General features: G+C 34.3%; 2 protein-coding genes across 2 annotated transcripts; one reads left to right on the forward strand and one right to left on the reverse strand.

The window, feature by feature from the left end:
• Positions 1-9,136: 9,136 nt before the first annotated feature.
• On the forward strand, positions 9,137-11,017 carry LOC104903998 (uncharacterized). Its single transcript, XM_010692166.4, has 2 exons — positions 9,137-9,417; positions 10,069-11,017. The coding sequence occupies exons 1-2, from the start codon at positions 9,232-9,234 to the stop codon at positions 10,819-10,821; spliced, it is 939 nt and encodes a 312-aa protein (XP_010690468.1). The 5' UTR covers positions 9,137-9,231; the 3' UTR covers positions 10,822-11,017.
• A 1,152-nt stretch (positions 11,018-12,169) lies between these two features.
• Positions 12,170-18,287, reverse strand: LOC104903999 (hypothetical protein). Its single transcript, XM_010692167.4, has 5 exons — positions 17,782-18,287; positions 13,532-13,828; positions 13,212-13,436; positions 12,841-12,969; positions 12,170-12,631 (listed from the first exon to the last, which is right to left on the reverse strand). Exons 1-5 carry the CDS (start codon positions 18,022-18,024, stop codon positions 12,422-12,424), a joined length of 1,104 nt encoding a protein of 367 aa, XP_010690469.2. The 5' UTR covers positions 18,025-18,287; the 3' UTR covers positions 12,170-12,421.
• Between the last annotated feature and the right edge of the window lie 365 nt (positions 18,288-18,652).

Here is an 18,652-nt window from a genome sequence, read left to right on the forward strand (position 1 = left end):
CTAATTGCAATTGAACTGAGCTGAACTGAACTGAAAATAAGTTGGGGAGAACAGGCCCTTATTAGGTCAGTTGATTCTCTGATAATAAAACAATGATAATTATTATTATTATCATTATTATTATTACTAATAATACTATATATTATAAATATTAATATCATGATTACAATTATTATTATTATTTAATATTATTAATTATTGTATTGCGAATACTTTTTTTATATGATTCGGCTAATTATATTGAAATGATAATTTAAACCTAAGAAGTACACATTGCAATAATATTTGTCATTGTTCAAATTACAAACTTTTTAATAGATGGCAACAATAATACTATTAATAATAACCACAATAATACTTGTCATTGTTGAAATGAAAAAAAATACACGTTTTGATAGTTGAATTACTAGGCAAAATCATAGTACTATCGAACATTAACTAGTTTTCATAATCGGTTAATTATTATTTTATTTAATAACTTATCATCATTAATAAATTATTATTATTAATTTATTATTAATTAAATAATTTATACTTCCTCCGTTTCTAAATAAGTGCAACATTTCTTGTTTGCACGTTTGCCAATGCATTATTTTAACCATTAATATCTTCAATTATCAATAAGTAAAAATTATAAAAAGTTGATATTAAAAAAATTCACATTCAGACGAATCTAACAAGATCTCACATGACTATGTTTTTCCTAAAATGTAAATCACCAAAGCTAATTAAAGTTTAAACTGTGAATAGTAAACACTATGCAAATGTTGCACTTATTTAGAAACGGGGGAAGTATTATGTTATTATCACTACTATTAGTTATAATTTAATTCAGTTCAGTTCAGTTGCAATCAGTTCAGTTCAGTTATTTTATGCCGAAGAGAATTGGCCCTAATGTTAAAAGGATATTAAAATTCCTCTTATACGTTAAATTTTAAATTTATTCTATGGATACTATTTGCATAGGACATTACGTCAAAATTTTGGTTTTTTAAATAAAACTGCCACTTGGTACCTATAATGCTACACCAAAGTTGACCGATACTTCACATAGCAGTTATATCGTATCCCCTAAGACAAGTTATAAAGCACGCATATAAACTGATACTCAGAGTAGCGGTTCATTACATAACAGATTCAACGCAAGAGAAAAGAGAAAATATGTGACGCCATGTGGGTGTTGTGAGTCTCGTGCACAAGGCTTGCGCGGCGTGCAACCAGCATGCGCCATGCTTTTTCTTTGTTTCCCTCAGTGGCGATTTACAATATAAATCGCTACATCAAGTAGCGGTTTTACCTCGTAAACCACTACCATGAGTAGCGACTTAACTTAAAGTTAACCGCTACTGAAAATAGTAGTTTGCTTTGCCGAAAATAAATTTATAAAATTAATTTCCAATGTGTTGTCCTACGGGGACGATATCCATGGAACTAATTTCAAGTTCAGCGCATAGCAGGAATTAATACTCCCTTTGACATTATTCATGGAAAAAAATTCGAAAGTACTAACTAATAACAAAACTTTTTCTACGTCATAGTGTTTCTTCAGTTTCTACGTTGTATCTTAACATTTTTAAAATTCTACATAGTACACCTAAACTTACCTTTTCTAATGCACAATGCCCCTAACGCCAATTAAACGTCATTGATTTCGTTTACTTTTTGTAGCCTAGTGGAACTAATCTAACTTTTACATGGTTTAACTTCTAGAGAGAAATTTAAAATTTAGATTAATTTTATTAGATTACAAAAAGTAAAAGAAATTAATAACGTATAATTAACGGTAGGGACATTGTGCATTTAAAAAGGTAACTTTGAAGGTACCTTGTGGAATTTCAAAAACGTTGGGTTACAATGTAAAAACTGAGGAAACACAAAGGTATAACATTAAAAAAAATAACAAAACTTGAATAAACTTGGTGCACAAATCATATAATAACTTATTGTGCACATGTATGGTAAGATATAATCAGTTTTTGTTTAATATAGCCATGTTCGAATTAGCTGATAGTTGTTAGATGTTAGCTAATTGTACTAGCTAATAGTTGATGCCAAATTGTATCAGCTTATTTGACTAGTTGATTTGACTAGCTGATTGTATTAGTTGTTTATATAAATTAATGTGTTTGGTAAATAGTCGTTGCTACTCAATTATGTAAGATGGCCAATGAGGACATGGGCACAATTTTCACTCTTGTACTTTTTGTTAGCTACAAATTAAATATGTTTGGTGAATATATTATTGGGAATAAGACGACCTCCCTTGATATTCTTTTATTTTTTTCACTTGCAATCTTGACACTATTCTCAATTAGAGAGAATTTTAAAAAAATCTCAATACATAAGGAGAACTATAATCATGTGGGGTCATGTTTGATTCGTCTCAAATGAGTACTTTGTTGATTTTCAATCATTAAATATTTTACTAATATGCAATAAAAGATTTTTAAGGTACAATAAGTGCATTAACTAACACATACGATTAAAATAAGAATGATAAAAAATACAAAGGGGTATTAATAAATGATAATTTAAACCACGTTTATAAAATTCAATATTAATCATTATTTTTAAATTTAAATATTCGAATCTATAAGTTAATAATTTGTTAACATATTTTTAAGGGGATGAGCATAATTCATTATTGTACCTTGTATTGTTTATAAAATAAATATATTTAGTGAATATAACCTTAAAAATAAGATATACAACTAAATTATTGTTTAAACCACATCTATAAAATTCAAGATGTGTGTGTTGTTTGTTATTCATTAATGGCATCTCTCTTATGTTTATAGCTTCTCCAATTAAACTCACTCTTATCGTTAACCTCACCTCCAAATTCTTCAATGTCACTCTTTTTCTTTGGTTCCATCTAAATTCAAATTTATTTTAAATAAAATATAAGAACAAATTAAAAAAACATAACAGGGTATAACCCGAACATAAGAGTTTATAGGATAATAAACTTGATATCTTTCTTCTTTTTATTTTATGTGTATATTCACTACTAATAGCAGAAAAGAAAAAAGTGAAACTTGATTTCCGTCGATTAATTGGGCTCGTGTACAGATTTACTTTCAATAATCCCAGGACAACAGAAAGACGCCTGTCTTTCCCTGCCTCACGGCGATAACCAAGCTGATACATGCAATAGGCGAAGGAAAGATCCTCCCGACTTAGCTTTCATATCAAGCACACGTAACCCCCCCCCCCCCGAAAGACGTCCAAGCGCACATTATGTTGCATGTGTCAGGATGACATCTATTTCCATAGTATGTAGTATGGAGTGACTTGCCCTAATTATGTAGTGAAAATTAGTCCTATTATTATAATAAAATAGTAAGAGATGCAAGGGGAAAAATCAAAAGGTTGAAAGACAAAAAATTGAATTTAATTAGTAAAAATAAGTTTGAAATACTAAAAAGTTGAGTTACAATCAAATAAAGGGAATAAAATGTTAATATATACAAATAAGGTGTTTTAACTTCATTAATGCAATATATCTTTTGTACTCTGTAATTTAACCAAAATCGGATGACCCATTTGAAAAGAAAAAAAAAACTAAAACTGACGGGGTAAATCATGATACTCCATCAAACTAAAAATCCAAAAAGCCTAAACTATACTCCCTCTGTTTTTTTTTTATCATTCTCACTTTCCTGTGCGCGTCTTCCAATGCACGTTTTAAAACTTAAATATCTTTCATTATATATTAGTAAAAATTATGACGATTGAATATTAATAAACTACTAATTGAGACGAATCAAACAAGATCCCACATGACTATGTTTTTTCTTATAAATTGAGAGCATTTGAGAAGATTCTCTCTAAGCATGAATAGTGTCAAGATTCCAAGTGAGAAAGATAAAAAAAACAGAGGGAGTACTAGTTTTGAGGGTCACTTATGAGTTACCCCCCTTTTTTCTCTCTCAAACCCTAGCCTGCCCTACTCTTTTTTAATCAGTTAGGGGCTGTCATAAATGATTTTTTCTATGGTAAGCCCCTTTTCTCATTTTATTTTCAGTTTTTAGTTCATGTTCTTGTTTTGTTAAATAAATTAGTCTCTCTTTATGAGATTTTTTTCAAACCATATTATGTGAATTTTAGTCTCTGTTATGGAGATCTTGTTCTCCCCTATGGGAGTTGTGAGTATGATTTTTTTGACTTTAAGTATGAGAATTTGTTCTTATTCGTTGAAGTTTGAGACTCAACATGAAGGTATTGGAATCTCATATGCAATTAATACGGCTCGATCAAGAATATTTTTCCCAAATTATGTCAGAATGATATACTTCCTCAACAATAGCTGTTTGATTCAGCAGTTCAAGGGGGTTACTCTGTATTGATCTATCTGGTTCACTATAGCTTCTTCGAAGACGAATTTGATTTATCCTTATTTAATTGTATCTTGTTTTTTCTTTAATACCTTTTATAAATATTGTTTGACTTTCCATTAATGAAATTTCTCTTTTAAAAAATACTAGTTTTGGAGGTCAACCCTATAAAAACCAAAAAAGAGGATTTGGGGCCAAGAGTGGGCGGGTTTGTTCTGAAGATCAGGAGTCAAGCCCAATTGCTTACGATATAGTATTGTGTTAGTTGTATGTTTGTGTAATTGGGACTCACAACGAAAAGAGGATTTGGAGGCTGGAGCTAGTACAGTGGTACTTAAGCTATTAATCCAAGTATTGTGCACCATATGTCCTGGACTTTTACACTATTATAAGGCTATAACTAGCATTTTTGACCCGAGCGATGCCCTGAACAGCTACAACTATCAAATACTTCCTCTGTTTCTTTTTACTTGCAACAGTTTGACTTTCATGCTTGTCAATGCATAATTTCAACCATCAATAAATTCAATTACCGATAGATAAAAATTATAAAAAGTATATATTCGGAAAATATACATTCAAACGTATCTAACAAGATCCCACATGAATATGTTTTTCCTTAACTATAAATCACCAAACATAAACTAAGTAGAGTTAGTGAATAGTGTAAAAGTCAAACCGTTGCAACTAAAAAGAAACGGAGGAAGTATATTATTATTCATAAGTTTTATGATTGATTTTATTAGCTTTTCGTAATTTCTTTCTAGTGCAAAGTTGGAAAATGAAAATTATGACATGATGAATTGTTTTTAAAAAGTACTTCCAAGGAATAGGGAATAAAAATGACAATGTCAATGGAGTAGGGGTAAGAAAATGTTAATCACCTTAATAAAAGTGTTAGAGATCAAAAGGCTTGATATATGTATTCATACTTACATATAGTTATGGATTTTTTGATGCGAATAATCCCACCTTTGAGCGATCCTCCCAAAACAGTCTTATCTTTCATAAATTTGGGAATAATTCCACCTTTAGGATGTGTCTGTTCAAAATGGACCCTTCCCTGTTAGTAACCTGCAAATATAGGTTTTCTCTTTTCTCCCTCCTTTACTTTTTCTCCTCCACAACTACCACCACCTAGCCACCCCACCATTGTAGTCCACACACCCACAGGCCACAATAAACCCTAATCCCCCACCCTTGCCAAACCCGTCATCCCACCCTTGCAGCCCCACCACCCCACCCCATGCAGCCCCACCACCCCACCCCATGCAGCCCCCACCTTGCAGCCTTATCCTACCCCCACAAGGTCCCCACCCCCTCCGCCGCAAACCCCCTCTCCCTGCAAAACCTTCTCCGCCGCAAACCCCTCTCCCCACAAACCCCCTCCACAAATCCATTACTTTGCAAACCCCTCTCTAACGCGCGAACCCCTATACCCGCAAACCCCCCCCCCTCGCATACCCCCTCAACCCCCCCCCCCCCTCTCGCGCGCTTTTACAGCATACCCCCACACCTTCTTCTTCTTCTTCTTCCTCTTTCTCCTTTCTTCCTCTTTCTCCAGACTCCAAAAATTCAAAAAACAAATTCGTTCCGGGGGAGGGGAGACGGGGACATGGGAGGAGGGGGTGGCAGGAGAAGAAGATTGGGGTGGGCGGTGGTTTACGGTGAGTGAGGGTGGGAGAGGGGTGGTGGGAGGGTTTTTTTTTCAAAAAAAAAAAAAACATAAAGTGTGGGTCATCACTTTTCGAACCGGTGACTAGTAAAAAGGTTCATTTTTTACGAATGTCCCACAAAGGTTGGATTATTCCCAAATTATGAAAGGTGGGACTGTTTTAGGAGGATCGTTCAAAGGTGGGATTATTCCCATCAAAAACAACTTTAGGGCACAATCTCTTCTTCTTCTGATCGTTTTTCCCACGATTTCAGTCTTCTTCTGATCTCGTTTTGGTTTCCTCTATAAATACTAGCGTTTTGGTTTCATTGGAACACAGAAAAAGACACACAATCTCTTCTTCTTCTCGTTTTTCTTTCTCCTCTATTATTCTGGGGAATATTCAAGATCGTTCTCAATCTGTTTTTCTGCCAACAACGAAAATGCAGAAACTGGTGTATCCTTGGAGGTTGATTGATGTGAATCCGTGTGTTGTTACGGGCAGGGCCGTCTTGGAAATTTCAGGGCCTCGGTTCTAACATGAAAATTGGGCCCCTAAATTTATAGAACATAAAGATGGAACTCATGGAAGGTTATAGTTCTAATTAAGATAGAAAGTTGAAAATCTAATGATAGATCATTGACAAATTTATTAAGGATGGAAAACAAAGGTGATTTCTTCACTTATGAAGTAAAATTTTCAAAATAATATATTTTGGGGCACTTATGATTTTGGAGGCCCTGTGCTATTGGGCTCTTTGCACACCCTCATCTACCCCTCTGGTTACGGGGCAAAGTCAACTAGTTTAGGGCAGTGATCTTCTCACGCCACGGTTATAAGCTTAGTTAATTATAATTGTTACCAGTTTACATTCTTACAGTATAAGCCCTGTCCACCTAGAACAAACAACTAACAATACGAGTCTTTCAGCATCCATTTTAGGATCAGATCAAGTAACAACTACATTCCTTAGCTTCTTCAAAATGTGCACGAAACCCTTATATGTTTTATTGCTTCCAACTTGCTCTAAGTTTACATATTCCTAATTTCATATGGTTCCATTATGACACCAAATTTCTCCTTGTTTTCTTGATGTTGAATCATTTCCACGAGTCATTCCTAGAACACACTAGTCTTTCTTGCCATTAATACTAAAGTGTTTGCCAAGGAATGTCCATCACACAACAGAATTATACTCATTGTGGACTGCATAGCTTGCCCTTCTTGCATGGAATTCGATCATTAATAATTGGATAAAGGATAGAGATGAGAGGACGTCTAATTAATGCATTTTGTGCTGGATTGCTGCTAGCCTGAAGTTTTTCAAGTATGAAGCTGCTTGCATGCTTCATATACCCCACTAACAAGTAGCTGAAATTATTTTAATGATATAGTTAACAGGATTTTAGGGCACCAGTTAAGTACGTAGTAGACCTTCTTATTGATTAGTTTTGATATGAAAAGATATGCTGGAGAATACTAGTCTTTTTTGTCCATGCATCATGCATATACTTGAGTGGATGAGTATAGTGCAATAAGAGTCTAGGATGTACCAAACCAAGTGGCCTTGGTAAAGTGGTTGCTCACTTTGTCCCTTAATCAATTGGTCGGGGGTTCGATCCTCAACTTTTGGGAATGGAAAGAGATTCTTGGCCAGCCCTTTACCCTTAAGTGGAGCACCCAGGGCGAGGGGATTAGTCACTGCTATCGGCGGTGGATACCTTGGTTGTTCACCAAAAAAAAAAGCCTCTACCAGCGATACGTGCACTCACTAGCGCGTGCATAATATGTGTCGATACGTGTCTGTGATGTTCATGTGATCAGTGTGTATATATTCTAAGCTGATTGCACACACTGATGATGAAGGAATATGTAGCTACATCATACATGCTGTCAGGTAGATGGTATTATTTGTCATATATATGTACTGATGTACATGGGGATCAGTGAGCATATCATAATGCATGGAAAAAAATTTATCTACCCACCGAGTAGACGGTAGACTATCCATCATTAATAAAAACTTGTCGAGAGTTATGATAATGAAATGCAACTCAATATAATTATTATTTTTTAATATTCTATTAATAATAAGTTGTTTACCTAGTGGGTAGGTTAGCAAATGTTCATAGCATGACTAATTTCTAAATTAGATTACTAAAACGTATTGTCTCATATTAAATGCTTTAATAGCCAATGCCTTCCTTCGGGCACTGGTTAATTAGCAATAGTGGAAACATCCTAGTCATTATTTTAAAAAGCATATTATTATTACTAACCTGATAATTATATATAGGAAAGTGATTCAAGTGACATTAAAAGAAAGTTTAAGCACACTTTTTTTTTATTCATATGAGCCACGAAGGCAGTAACAAAGTACGAAGAAGGAGAGAGGGGATTCGAACATGTGACCTATTATTCACAACACCTCAATTTTAACCACTAGGCCAAGACATCCTTAATTGAGTTTAAACACACTTTATATTAAAAGAAAGTTTTTAAAAAGGTTATATATGCACATTAGTTAAGGTCATAATTTGTAAGTCATTGTTTTTCTCTCAAAAAACAAAAAGATTGTTTTGATGTTTTAAGATGACAAATAATTATATATTTATAGAGGTAGGATTCACTGAAAACTAACTTTAATCTGAAAACTGAAACTGGCCTTTTTACTCATTTTGCAGATTTTTGCTCATTTTATGTCTTTTGCTCATTTTACAAATTTTTGTTCATTTTATGTTTTTGCTCATTTTAAGAAACTTTTGCTCTTTTTACAAATTTTTGCTCATTTTATGTTTTTTTTCTCATTTTTAGAACTTTTTGCTCATTTTATCGTTTTGCTCATTTTCAGAGACTTTTGCTCATTTTATATTGCAGTTTTCAGTTTTCAGCATAAGGACGAGGGGTTTTCACGTGATCCTATTCCTATATTTATATATTGAACATGAAGGTAACAAATGCTATTCTTTCGATATTCTAATTACAGAAATAAACAATTATATGAAATATAAAAAGTTAGAGAAGTGTACTGATCAAATGACAAAGACATAGTTGAGAAAAAGACAACATTAAATTTTTCAGATGAAATTTAAATTGTATTCATGCACTGTACTAAATATAAATGGAGAGGAAAATCACCTTATAAATACAAGTCCAAATGCACCAAATTAATTAAAGAGTTATACAGCATCATATATAAAACAAAAAACAGCTACTAAATAATATTTGGTTGCACCAAAATGGTTAAAAGTATTGTTATTGATTTGGGTGAAGAAAATTGTAATAAGGAATATGAAGGAGCAACAAATGCTAGAATTCTTCCTGTTTCAGCCACTCCCACAAAGCAAAAGACTGAGGAAAGAATAGTGGGGAAATCTGCTAAATTTCTTCATTGGATAGGCTACGAAGAAATCTTCTCATCACAGGTATTTATTCCCTCTTTTAATGTGCATAGCTTTGATTTTATGTTTATTAGTGTTCTCATGTGATAACAAACTGTTAAAGTGGAACTTTGGAGGTGAACTTTTCTAACCACTACTACATTGTTTAAAATTAATCAAGGATGTCTTGGTTAAGATTGAGGCGCTGTAAACGATAGGTTATATGTTTGATTCCGCCTCCTCTTCTTTGTACTGCCTTCATGACCCATATGAATCCAAAAAAAAACATTGTTTAAAATTAAAAGCTTCTAAGTACATCTAATAATGCTAGCTTTCCCAAAAAAAAAATATTGATCATTCATTATTCTATATATGTTGAACCAAAGTGTTTTTCTTTGTTGCCTTGTGGGAACATTGACTATGTGTTTCAAGTTTCAACTATGTCATGGAGATTATAACTTAAATCATATTTCGATTCTTGACTATCTATAGATCTCGATAGAAAACTTTAAAAAAAAACTTAAAATATGTATATATTCGAGCATCATAAACTATCTTGTCTTACAAAGTATTATGGGCGTTTGGTAAAATCAACTATAAAATATAAAAGAGCGAGGGAATAACTTATAGAACGGATTATGTGATATGTATCTATATGTTAATACTAATATCTATGGATTGTATCCAAATTTTCAGGTATGGAGAGCATCTGTGGCAGAACTCTTAAGCACAGCTATCCTAGTATTCATGTTAGATACAATTTTCATATCCTCAAAAATCAACAATGATACACCCAACATTATATTAGCTTGTTTTGTTGCTATCATTGTAGCATTTCTCCGCCTTACCACCCACCCCATTTCTGGTGGCCACATCAACCCAACCATCACCATCTCCGCCGCTTTCATGGGCCTCATTTCGTTTTGTCGGGCCATGATCTATCTCATAGCCCAATGTATTGGATCCATTCTAGGTGCTTGGGCCCTTCAAGGCATGTTTGCAGGATCCACTACACATAGCTACTTGTTAGGAGGATGTACTCTAGTTGTGGCCACTTTGGGCCCAGATGGGCCTACTACAGTTGGAATTGAAATAGCCCAAGGTCTTTGGACCGAGATTATTTACACTTTTATTTTCTTATTCTCAGTTTGGATGGCCTTTGACCAAAAAAGGTCAAAGGAATTGGGCCAAGTTGTAATGTGTGCAATTACTGGTGTTGTTGTTGGGCTTACTATGTATCTGTCCAGTACAGTGACAACAAAGAAAGGTTACACTGGAGCAGTTATTAATCCAGCAAGGTGTATTGGGCCTGCTGTTGTCAGGGGAGGCCATCTTTGGGCTGATCATTGGGTTTTTTGGGTTGGGCCTATAATTGCTTGCATTGCATTTTATCTTTATAGTATGATTCTTCCACTTCAGCACTTCAAAGCAAGGATGATCAAGGAATAAAGACTAGTATATTACTATTGATTATTGAGAGTATTTTTTATTTTTTTTTGTTATGTAATATAGTAAGTAAAGTTCATATCAGAATATACATGTAATTGTTAATACGTCATGTGGTCAACTCGAGAATTGGTGACCAAACAACTAGATGAGACAACTTTTAGTTCAGAGTATACAAGCATATTATATGTTATGGTGATTATTTTTTTAAAAAAAGATCGATATTTATTCCCGTCAAAAAAAAAAAGATCGATATTTCAAATGTAATGTAATGATAATTTATCGCATGCATTTAGAAACATATACCGCCCAGTTCCACATGCATAATCAATGGTTAGTGTTTGGATCCTCTAGAGTTGTAAAATAACACTACAAGGTAGAGTTTGAGCAATATCAACCATTGAATAAAAAAAATCAATGGCTCATATATTCTCTTTTTAAAATCCCTCATATTTTATCTCATCAAAATCAACCCCTAAATCTTTCCCTTCCACCAATATGATCCCTTGATTTTAAAATGTATGGCTCAGATACAACTCTATTTTGTAAAATTTCACTAAAACTCTACACAAATTATTATAATAGACGGTCTAATTTTAATATAAAATTAGACAATGCAAACCTACGTTCTCCTAAGAAGCCCATTCAATTTCTCTCTAACCTAACACTATTTTTAGGCATCTTGCACCATCCTAGTCGTCCATTCTCTTCTCCTTCTTTTATTTCCCTTCTAAATTTTGAATTAGAACAAACAATTTTTAAAAATAGTCCGTCAGTCTTACAAAATGGATTAAGCTAGTCACTAAATGGATTAAATCAGTCACTAAATGAATTAAAGAATGTTATTAATGAATAGATTAAACTGGTCACTAAATAGATTAAAATGGTCACTAAATAGATTAAAGTAGTCACTATATTAAGAAATATGATCTATTCTCTTCTTAATATTGGGCTTGGGCCGCGCCTACTTTTAAATTAAAAGTAGACGGTCTCTTACAAGACCAACTGAAAACTCTAAAGAGATCCGGACTCATCAAATATGGAGATTTTCTAAAAGAAACACGATTTCACTTATTGCCTCTTGACGAATGGCGACCTCTTTTTATTTATTCTTCTTTCACTTGAGCATACTTTGAACGTTACCATCCTTCTTGAGTTGTTGCTACATCACTGAGTTCACATGCTCACACATGACACATGCATCTAATATTTTATCATGAGGATAACCAAACCACTGTGAACTACTGTGACTGATATACAGAGAGACAATTATAAAGATAATATGATAATGAACTCCTCCATACCATTTTGAATGGTCATGATTCTCATGCACATATGGGACACACGAGACTTAACAATACATACATTCACATTGCTCAAGCAGAACACTAACAAAGTAACCCTTTTGAATACAAGTAATACATGACTGAAGTACAATAGATACACGGTATACAAAACATTAACAACACAAAGATTTACTAATGCCATGAGCTGAAATTTTCATACAGTTACAACACAAGTGATTTTAGACAGAATCTAGATTTAAGCCTGGTTTGTTATTGCTATATGCAAATATGCAATATCAGTAACACAGCTAAGAAGATCATGAGGTCGATGTCTGCAAAAACGATGAAGGATCGGCAAGGGGCTCGTGCACAACCGAGTTAGTAGAAACCGATACAGGGTTACCTTCTAATTGTAACATCATACTCCCTAAGATCTCCAACAACAGCTTCTTGAACTCTTCTTCTTTTACAAGTTTCCCGTCATCAGCACCCACCATCTTCAACACTTCATTGATAACATTGTCCATCTGCTCGTAGCATTTTTTACTACATTAGTTGAGGCTAATATGAATTTATTACGTAAAAAGTTGCACCGAGGTCACATGTTGAAAGACTTAAAATGACAAAAAGTTAAAGAAGGGGCTGGCGTTGAGAAGGGGCTTTGCATAAAAGGAGCGCTATATAGCAACTAAATTGGCGAGATGAAGCCTTTAGTATAGATGTATGGATTACATACCTCAACAATAGCACCATAAGGAGGCAAACCAGCAGATGAAGCCAATGAATCTAATGCCAGTCGAAGGTGCTCCTTCGACATTCTTCCATGCTTATCTCTGGGTAGAGTTTCCAGTGTCGCATTCAGTACCTAAATAAATCATCAAAACATATTACCTATGTTCGAGCAGAAAAAAAGCTTCCCTATAAATTGTGAGGTAATGTAGCTAAAACAGTTAGGGAGAACATGGGAGAAAATGACGTAAATTCTCTTAATGAACAAAGTCTTTCTATACACCTCAAAAGGGCATCTTCGTGTTTTCCTCAATAGTTATGGAAATAAGTGTTATAATTTAGCCTCGCTCAAGACAAAGCAATGAGCAATATATATACCTTGTCTGTTTCAAACTTGTTAGCTAGAAGATTCTTGATTCCACTTCCATCATAGGTGTTCTCAGTATGTGCAACAATCACAGGCTGCTCTTTAAGACGCTCAACTATAATCTCGAGTACTTTCTTAAGTTCCACCAAGAAAGTCTCCTGAGAGACTGGTTGTTGTTCATTACTACAGTCCCGAGTAAAAGAGTCAAAAGCTGGTTCCACAATATTGCTCATAACCTACACTCAAAAGTTCATAGGATCATCAAAAGATGATCGCACGCTTAAACTAAAATAATAAGAACAAAAACAAAAGGCAGTCTAAGAGCAATTACCCAAGGGTCCGAAGTAGGAGGCAATCCATGATCAACACCGAGCTTTTGCAAAGCCTTGACAATGAAATCGCGGGTAGTTCCATTAGGTATTGCAATCTCGGAGAAAATTAACACCATATCCATTTCAAAAGTAGGGCTATTTATATATTCTTTGAGTTCTTCACCATCGATACGGAGGATGACAATGGGGTCTCGCTTTAGTCCAGTTGCCATGCCTATAAGGATGTCCGACAAAACTTCTTTGAACTCACTCTTGCTCACTTTCTCCTCTTTACCATGAGTGAATTCATTCAGAACCTATAACAAGTCAACAACCAATTATAACAATCTAGTTCAACATAATTATATTTCTTGTACTTGGCTATTTATATGCTCTAAGGGCTTAAACCCTCGATACAAGCCACCTTCATTTCTATCAAACAAGAAAACTAATACAAGACACTAATTTCTCCTTTTCTCATTTCTTGGAACTTTTAGTCAATCTTGTAGCTCCAAAATCACCTTCACTGTCCTAAACACGTGAATTTAGCAATTATTGTCGTAGGAACTAGGAAGCGACCTCTTTTAAGTCAAGCATCTCACACACATGTCTCTTTCAGAATTTTTTTTTGGGATATATGATTTACAAATTTGATTGGCAGATTGAAACAATTCACGAACCGACCAAACGATTCTATTGGTATTACTCCCTACCTTCATGAGTACTTATTATCTTAATAATTATTACATCAAAAGTGGTCCTTCTTCATATTTAATGCCTAAACTAAGAACTAAAATCCTCAAAAAAATTGTGACCCAGAAGGATAGCTTACCTCTTCAGTCAATATATATGACTAGCAACTCTTTTAGAGGTCCCCACTTGCAAGCACTTTCGGCCAAAGCAAAATAGTTCCAAAAGCTACAAGGTCCTTTATGCTTGATGTCTAAATCCTTACATAAGCATTTGCTACTTGCCCAACAACACTATTATAACTTATAAGTTATAAGCATTGGACCACCCTGTTTTCCTCACGAGTCAACCTAATTACCTTAACAGTTAGGCAACTAAACAACGTGCGAATTATCTATCATGCCCTTTCTGTCTCTCTCTCTTTTCTTTGCCAAAACTTACGTTTACCTCGTTTCATTAGGGGCATATTGGTAAATATGTATAATGTTCCTTCGGAACTTGTTAGACGAAAAATAAAATTAAAAACTTGCTCAGTGCATTTTTTTTCTTGAAGGGGTTCTTTTCCTCAGTACATAGTTCCTTAAATCTCTCGCAACTTTAATGCCTTATCTATCATTGCCACAACCCTCCCACTTTTTATCCCCATTTGCCATGATCCAGAATTTTGGGAGACCTAGTGATGACAAAAGTGATGTAAGTATGCTGAATAGTTGTTCTTTTCTAATCTGTATACAAAGTTCCCTCCAGCCTGACTACTTTTTGGCTGGTCTGCAGGATATTATATTGAGCTCATTAAGAATAATTTAAGACACCAAAGGATCATTTGGTAGGATGGTCCGCCACTAAACACACTTATTAAACTGGTTATTCGCTAATTAATTTTCTGCATAAACAAAGATAAGAATCTCAGAGCATCATCAGATTCACCAGAAAAGACACCAAAGGATCACTTGGTAGGATGGTCCGCCACTAAACACACTTATTAAACTGATTAGTCTTATAAATAATTTTCTGCATAAGCAAAGATAAGAATCTCAGAGCGTCATCAGGTTCACCAGAAACTTTCTCTATTAAGAGATGACCTCTTAGCCGGCAAGCACAACGTTTTTGCCGTGTTGTGGAAGAGGTTTCTAGAGGAAGCTTCGTGTACGAAGTGCACCTAATGCTCATTATTCGTGCAGTTCTTAAAAAGACAGCTAAGGTCAACTGCAGTAACATTGGCTCTAGCAGTTTTTGCATAAACAATAATAATGTTAAATCATTTAGGACGAAGAAACAAGCTACAGAGGCATGAAGCTTAAACAATCAACAAGAAATATGCTAGGATAATATCGTTAAAAACAAGATTCAATTTTAATTTCAACAGAAGGTTGAGTAAAAATTAAGAATATGATCTTCAACTACTGTTTCAACTACTATCAGAAAGTGACTCTAAAACAGCAAGAAGAAAAGATTTATTAAGGCCGCTAGCTTTTCTGACTTTGTTCCACTAGAGATTTATTAAGCTTACTATCAATCCACAAAGCCATGGTTCAAACAATCAATCAAGTCTATCTTTTTCTGCTCATCTCCTTCCTCTATTAATCTAGTCATCCAACGTCATTGATTACAATTTACAACACAATTCTCACCCTTTGTTTAAAGACTACACGGTTTAAAAATCATTCGGCTAAGCAAATCCATCGGTACCTACCATGATGAACTTGCATGAATCCAACATCCACCCCCCAACCCCCACTCCTCCACACTCCACCCCCCATAACGAAAAAAAAATTAAGATCACTTATCATGGCCCAAGACATCAGAATTTTGTCAAATTGGAAACTAAGCACTCTGTATAGCAAAAGAAGGAAATTGCAATTCCCATGAAGGCCAGAAAACTAGCAAGTAACTTCCAAAATGTTGTAGCACTTCCAATGTTTTCGTGAGCTTATCTACATAGAGATTCTTTGGAAGGAGTTTCAAAGTAGCTCCAAAACCAACTTGCACGAGCCAGCAATTTTTTGTTATCATCATAAGCCCTATCAAGCCATCACTCCATACACTACCAAGAGTCCTTTCTAATGAGTAAGAGAAACCATGTAAACAAGACCAAAATGATCGATTATGTCATTATGTGTCAATAGTGAACCTCAAAGTCGAGAAAAAGATCCAGCTTTTCTTAATATAGTTTGCCTTAATGGTCCAAGTAAACATTAATTATGCCTTAGAACATTGGTGTTATGTTGATAGATGATGGGTGCCTCTTGGTAGCATTAGCTTCCATCGAAGAAAATCTAAGTTCCTTGTAAACAAAACTAACAAATGTACAAAATTTACATGGAAAATCCCTAGATAGCCAAGGTAAAAACACAAAATCATTAACATAAAACCTATATTGTACCATCATTTGTAGAATCTTATTCAAACATGCTGACAAATGTGATAAAATTAAAACCCTTACAAACACCCAAAATATATTCATCTCATGACTAGCTAGTGAGAATGCATAATTACCAGCAATCAATCTTTGAAGCATTCTCAACTCCAAGTCTCTACTACAACGTTTTCGACATTCTTCTTTTAATTTCCTTTGTATCCCCAAGAATGCACAAAATAAAGATATAGACTTCAAACTAAGCGCCAACAATGATCTGATTTTCTCGAACTCGGCACAACACCACAACATGATAACACATACTCAACACAAATTTATTTAAAGAAACCCAAACCTGACACACCTAAAACGCAAACCAACTTCAACCCAACCTGATTTAACCCAATCCTAACATCATATTATGCAATTCTTTATATCTTAACACAATCTCTGCTATATGTTGATCAGAACGTACAAAATCAGCATGAAACTTAACACAAGAACAACCTGTATACTCAAATGATCACCAACTTTTATAACCTCTTGAAGACTTTAATTAGTAGCTAAATAAATTAGTTAAAAGAAACACAAACTTCAATCTATTTGTTTTATTAGAAAGCACAAGTGTTTCAACCGAATTGTCTGGTATCATACCTAAACTTAACACACTAAACTAGCTGATATGGGTCCAAAACAAATTGTGCACTTTAAAGAAGATGTGAGCTTCAACTAGAAAAGATTTTCCATCCCACTCTCACCCCTCTACGAAACCCAAGTATGGTATCATAACACAAACATACCAAAAATAAGTCACACCCATTTGCTTATTGTTCTAGATTTCGGCATTCTCATAAGTCATAACACATACACAAAAACTTCTATAAAATGGGTATACATGTAACAAATAAGAGCACACGTATGTACACTTAACCAAGCTTGCTTGATATAGTTAGTTAAAGATTCACCTTGTAACCTTAACGTCAAAAGGTCAAATCCTTCCAACTGTGATACTTTAAAGTAGCGATTTGTTTTCCCCCTACTCTCAAGTGTCTGAACCCCTACCGTGCGAGTTGAGGTCAAAACATAAAAGATAGTGGTGCGTGTACACGTACCAAAACAAAAATGTTCCAAACTAACATACAAAAGAACACATTTTCTTTACACAAACAAATCAAAAGATCACAAAATGTTGCATGGTAGATGAGAATAGAGATAAAAAAAAACCTCAGAATAGATGTGATCAGAATCAGGAGAAGAACCCTTAGGAGGAAGACCAAGAGCAATACCAATATCAGCAACAGCAGGTTGAAGTTCTTTCACTGACAACTTACCATCATTATCACAATCCAACTCTTTGAACTTATGATCCACATATTTACTGAACACCTCTTTATTTTCAACTAACTCCATTATATCTGAACCGTCCAATACCTGCCCTCCTTCCAACCCCTTTTTCTTCCCATCCATTGGATCAAATTTTTTTACCTAATTTTTTTTTTTTAAAAAAAAAAAAAAACAAATTCACGTACCCACAAAAAACCCAGAAAAACCCACAAATTATTTTTAATTTTTAAGTACCCAATTGAAAGTTGTTATTAATTGAGAGCTCACTTTTGAGTGTGTAACTTGTGAAATTGGTTCTAAATTTATCTTTGTATCTATTATTCTCAGCTATTCCTCGTGCTCTTACACCGCTTTTATTTATAATAATGGGTGGGACTGTGGGAGTACTATGATTTATGAATGTGGGTGATTGTGAACACAGCTTAAGATAAAGAGGCAGAGAAGTGTTTAGACACGAAAGTGCTAGAGAAAGTGACGCGTGGGTCCTTTTGAGTGAGAGATGAAAAGGTTGGATTTTGGAAAAGAGGAAATTGGATTATTTTTTTTATTTGGACCACCCTATCTCTATGGTGGAAATTATGTATTTTATTACCCAAAAAGGAAGTGTAGCAAGTAATATGAAACTTTCTACAACGAAAAGTGTAGCGAGTATTATGAAACAGATCAAGTATATAGATTTTAGAGTTGACAATTGGTGATCCTTTGTATTTTGTGTAAATCTAGTGAATGGATGGTTCAGGAGAAGGTTGGA

The sequence above is a fragment of the Beta vulgaris genome, chromosome 9 (assembly GCF_026745355.1).
Source record: "Beta vulgaris subsp. vulgaris cultivar EL10 chromosome 9, EL10.2, whole genome shotgun sequence".
NCBI classification, from domain to species: Eukaryota; Viridiplantae; Streptophyta; class Magnoliopsida; order Caryophyllales; family Amaranthaceae; genus Beta; species Beta vulgaris.

Coding starts and splice junctions, on each gene's coding strand:
- LOC104903998 (XM_010692166.4), top strand. CDS start 9,232: ATGGTTAAAAGTATTGTTATTGATTTGGGTGAAGAAAATTGTAATAAG. Junction 9,418..10,068: donor AAGAAATCTTCTCATCACAG/GTATTTATTCCC, acceptor CCAAATTTTCAG/GTATGGAGAGCATCTGTGGC.
- LOC104903999 (XM_010692167.4), bottom strand. CDS start 18,024: ATGGATGGGAAGAAAAAGGGGTTGGAAGGAGGGCAGGTATTGGACGGT. Junction 13,829..17,781: donor CTGATCACATCTATTCTGAG/GTTTTTTTTTAT, acceptor GACTTGTTATAG/GTTCTGAATGAATTCACTCA. Junction 13,437..13,531: donor CTCCTACTTCGGACCCTTGG/GTAATTGCTCTT, acceptor TTTTGAGTGTAG/GTTATGAGCAATATTGTGGA.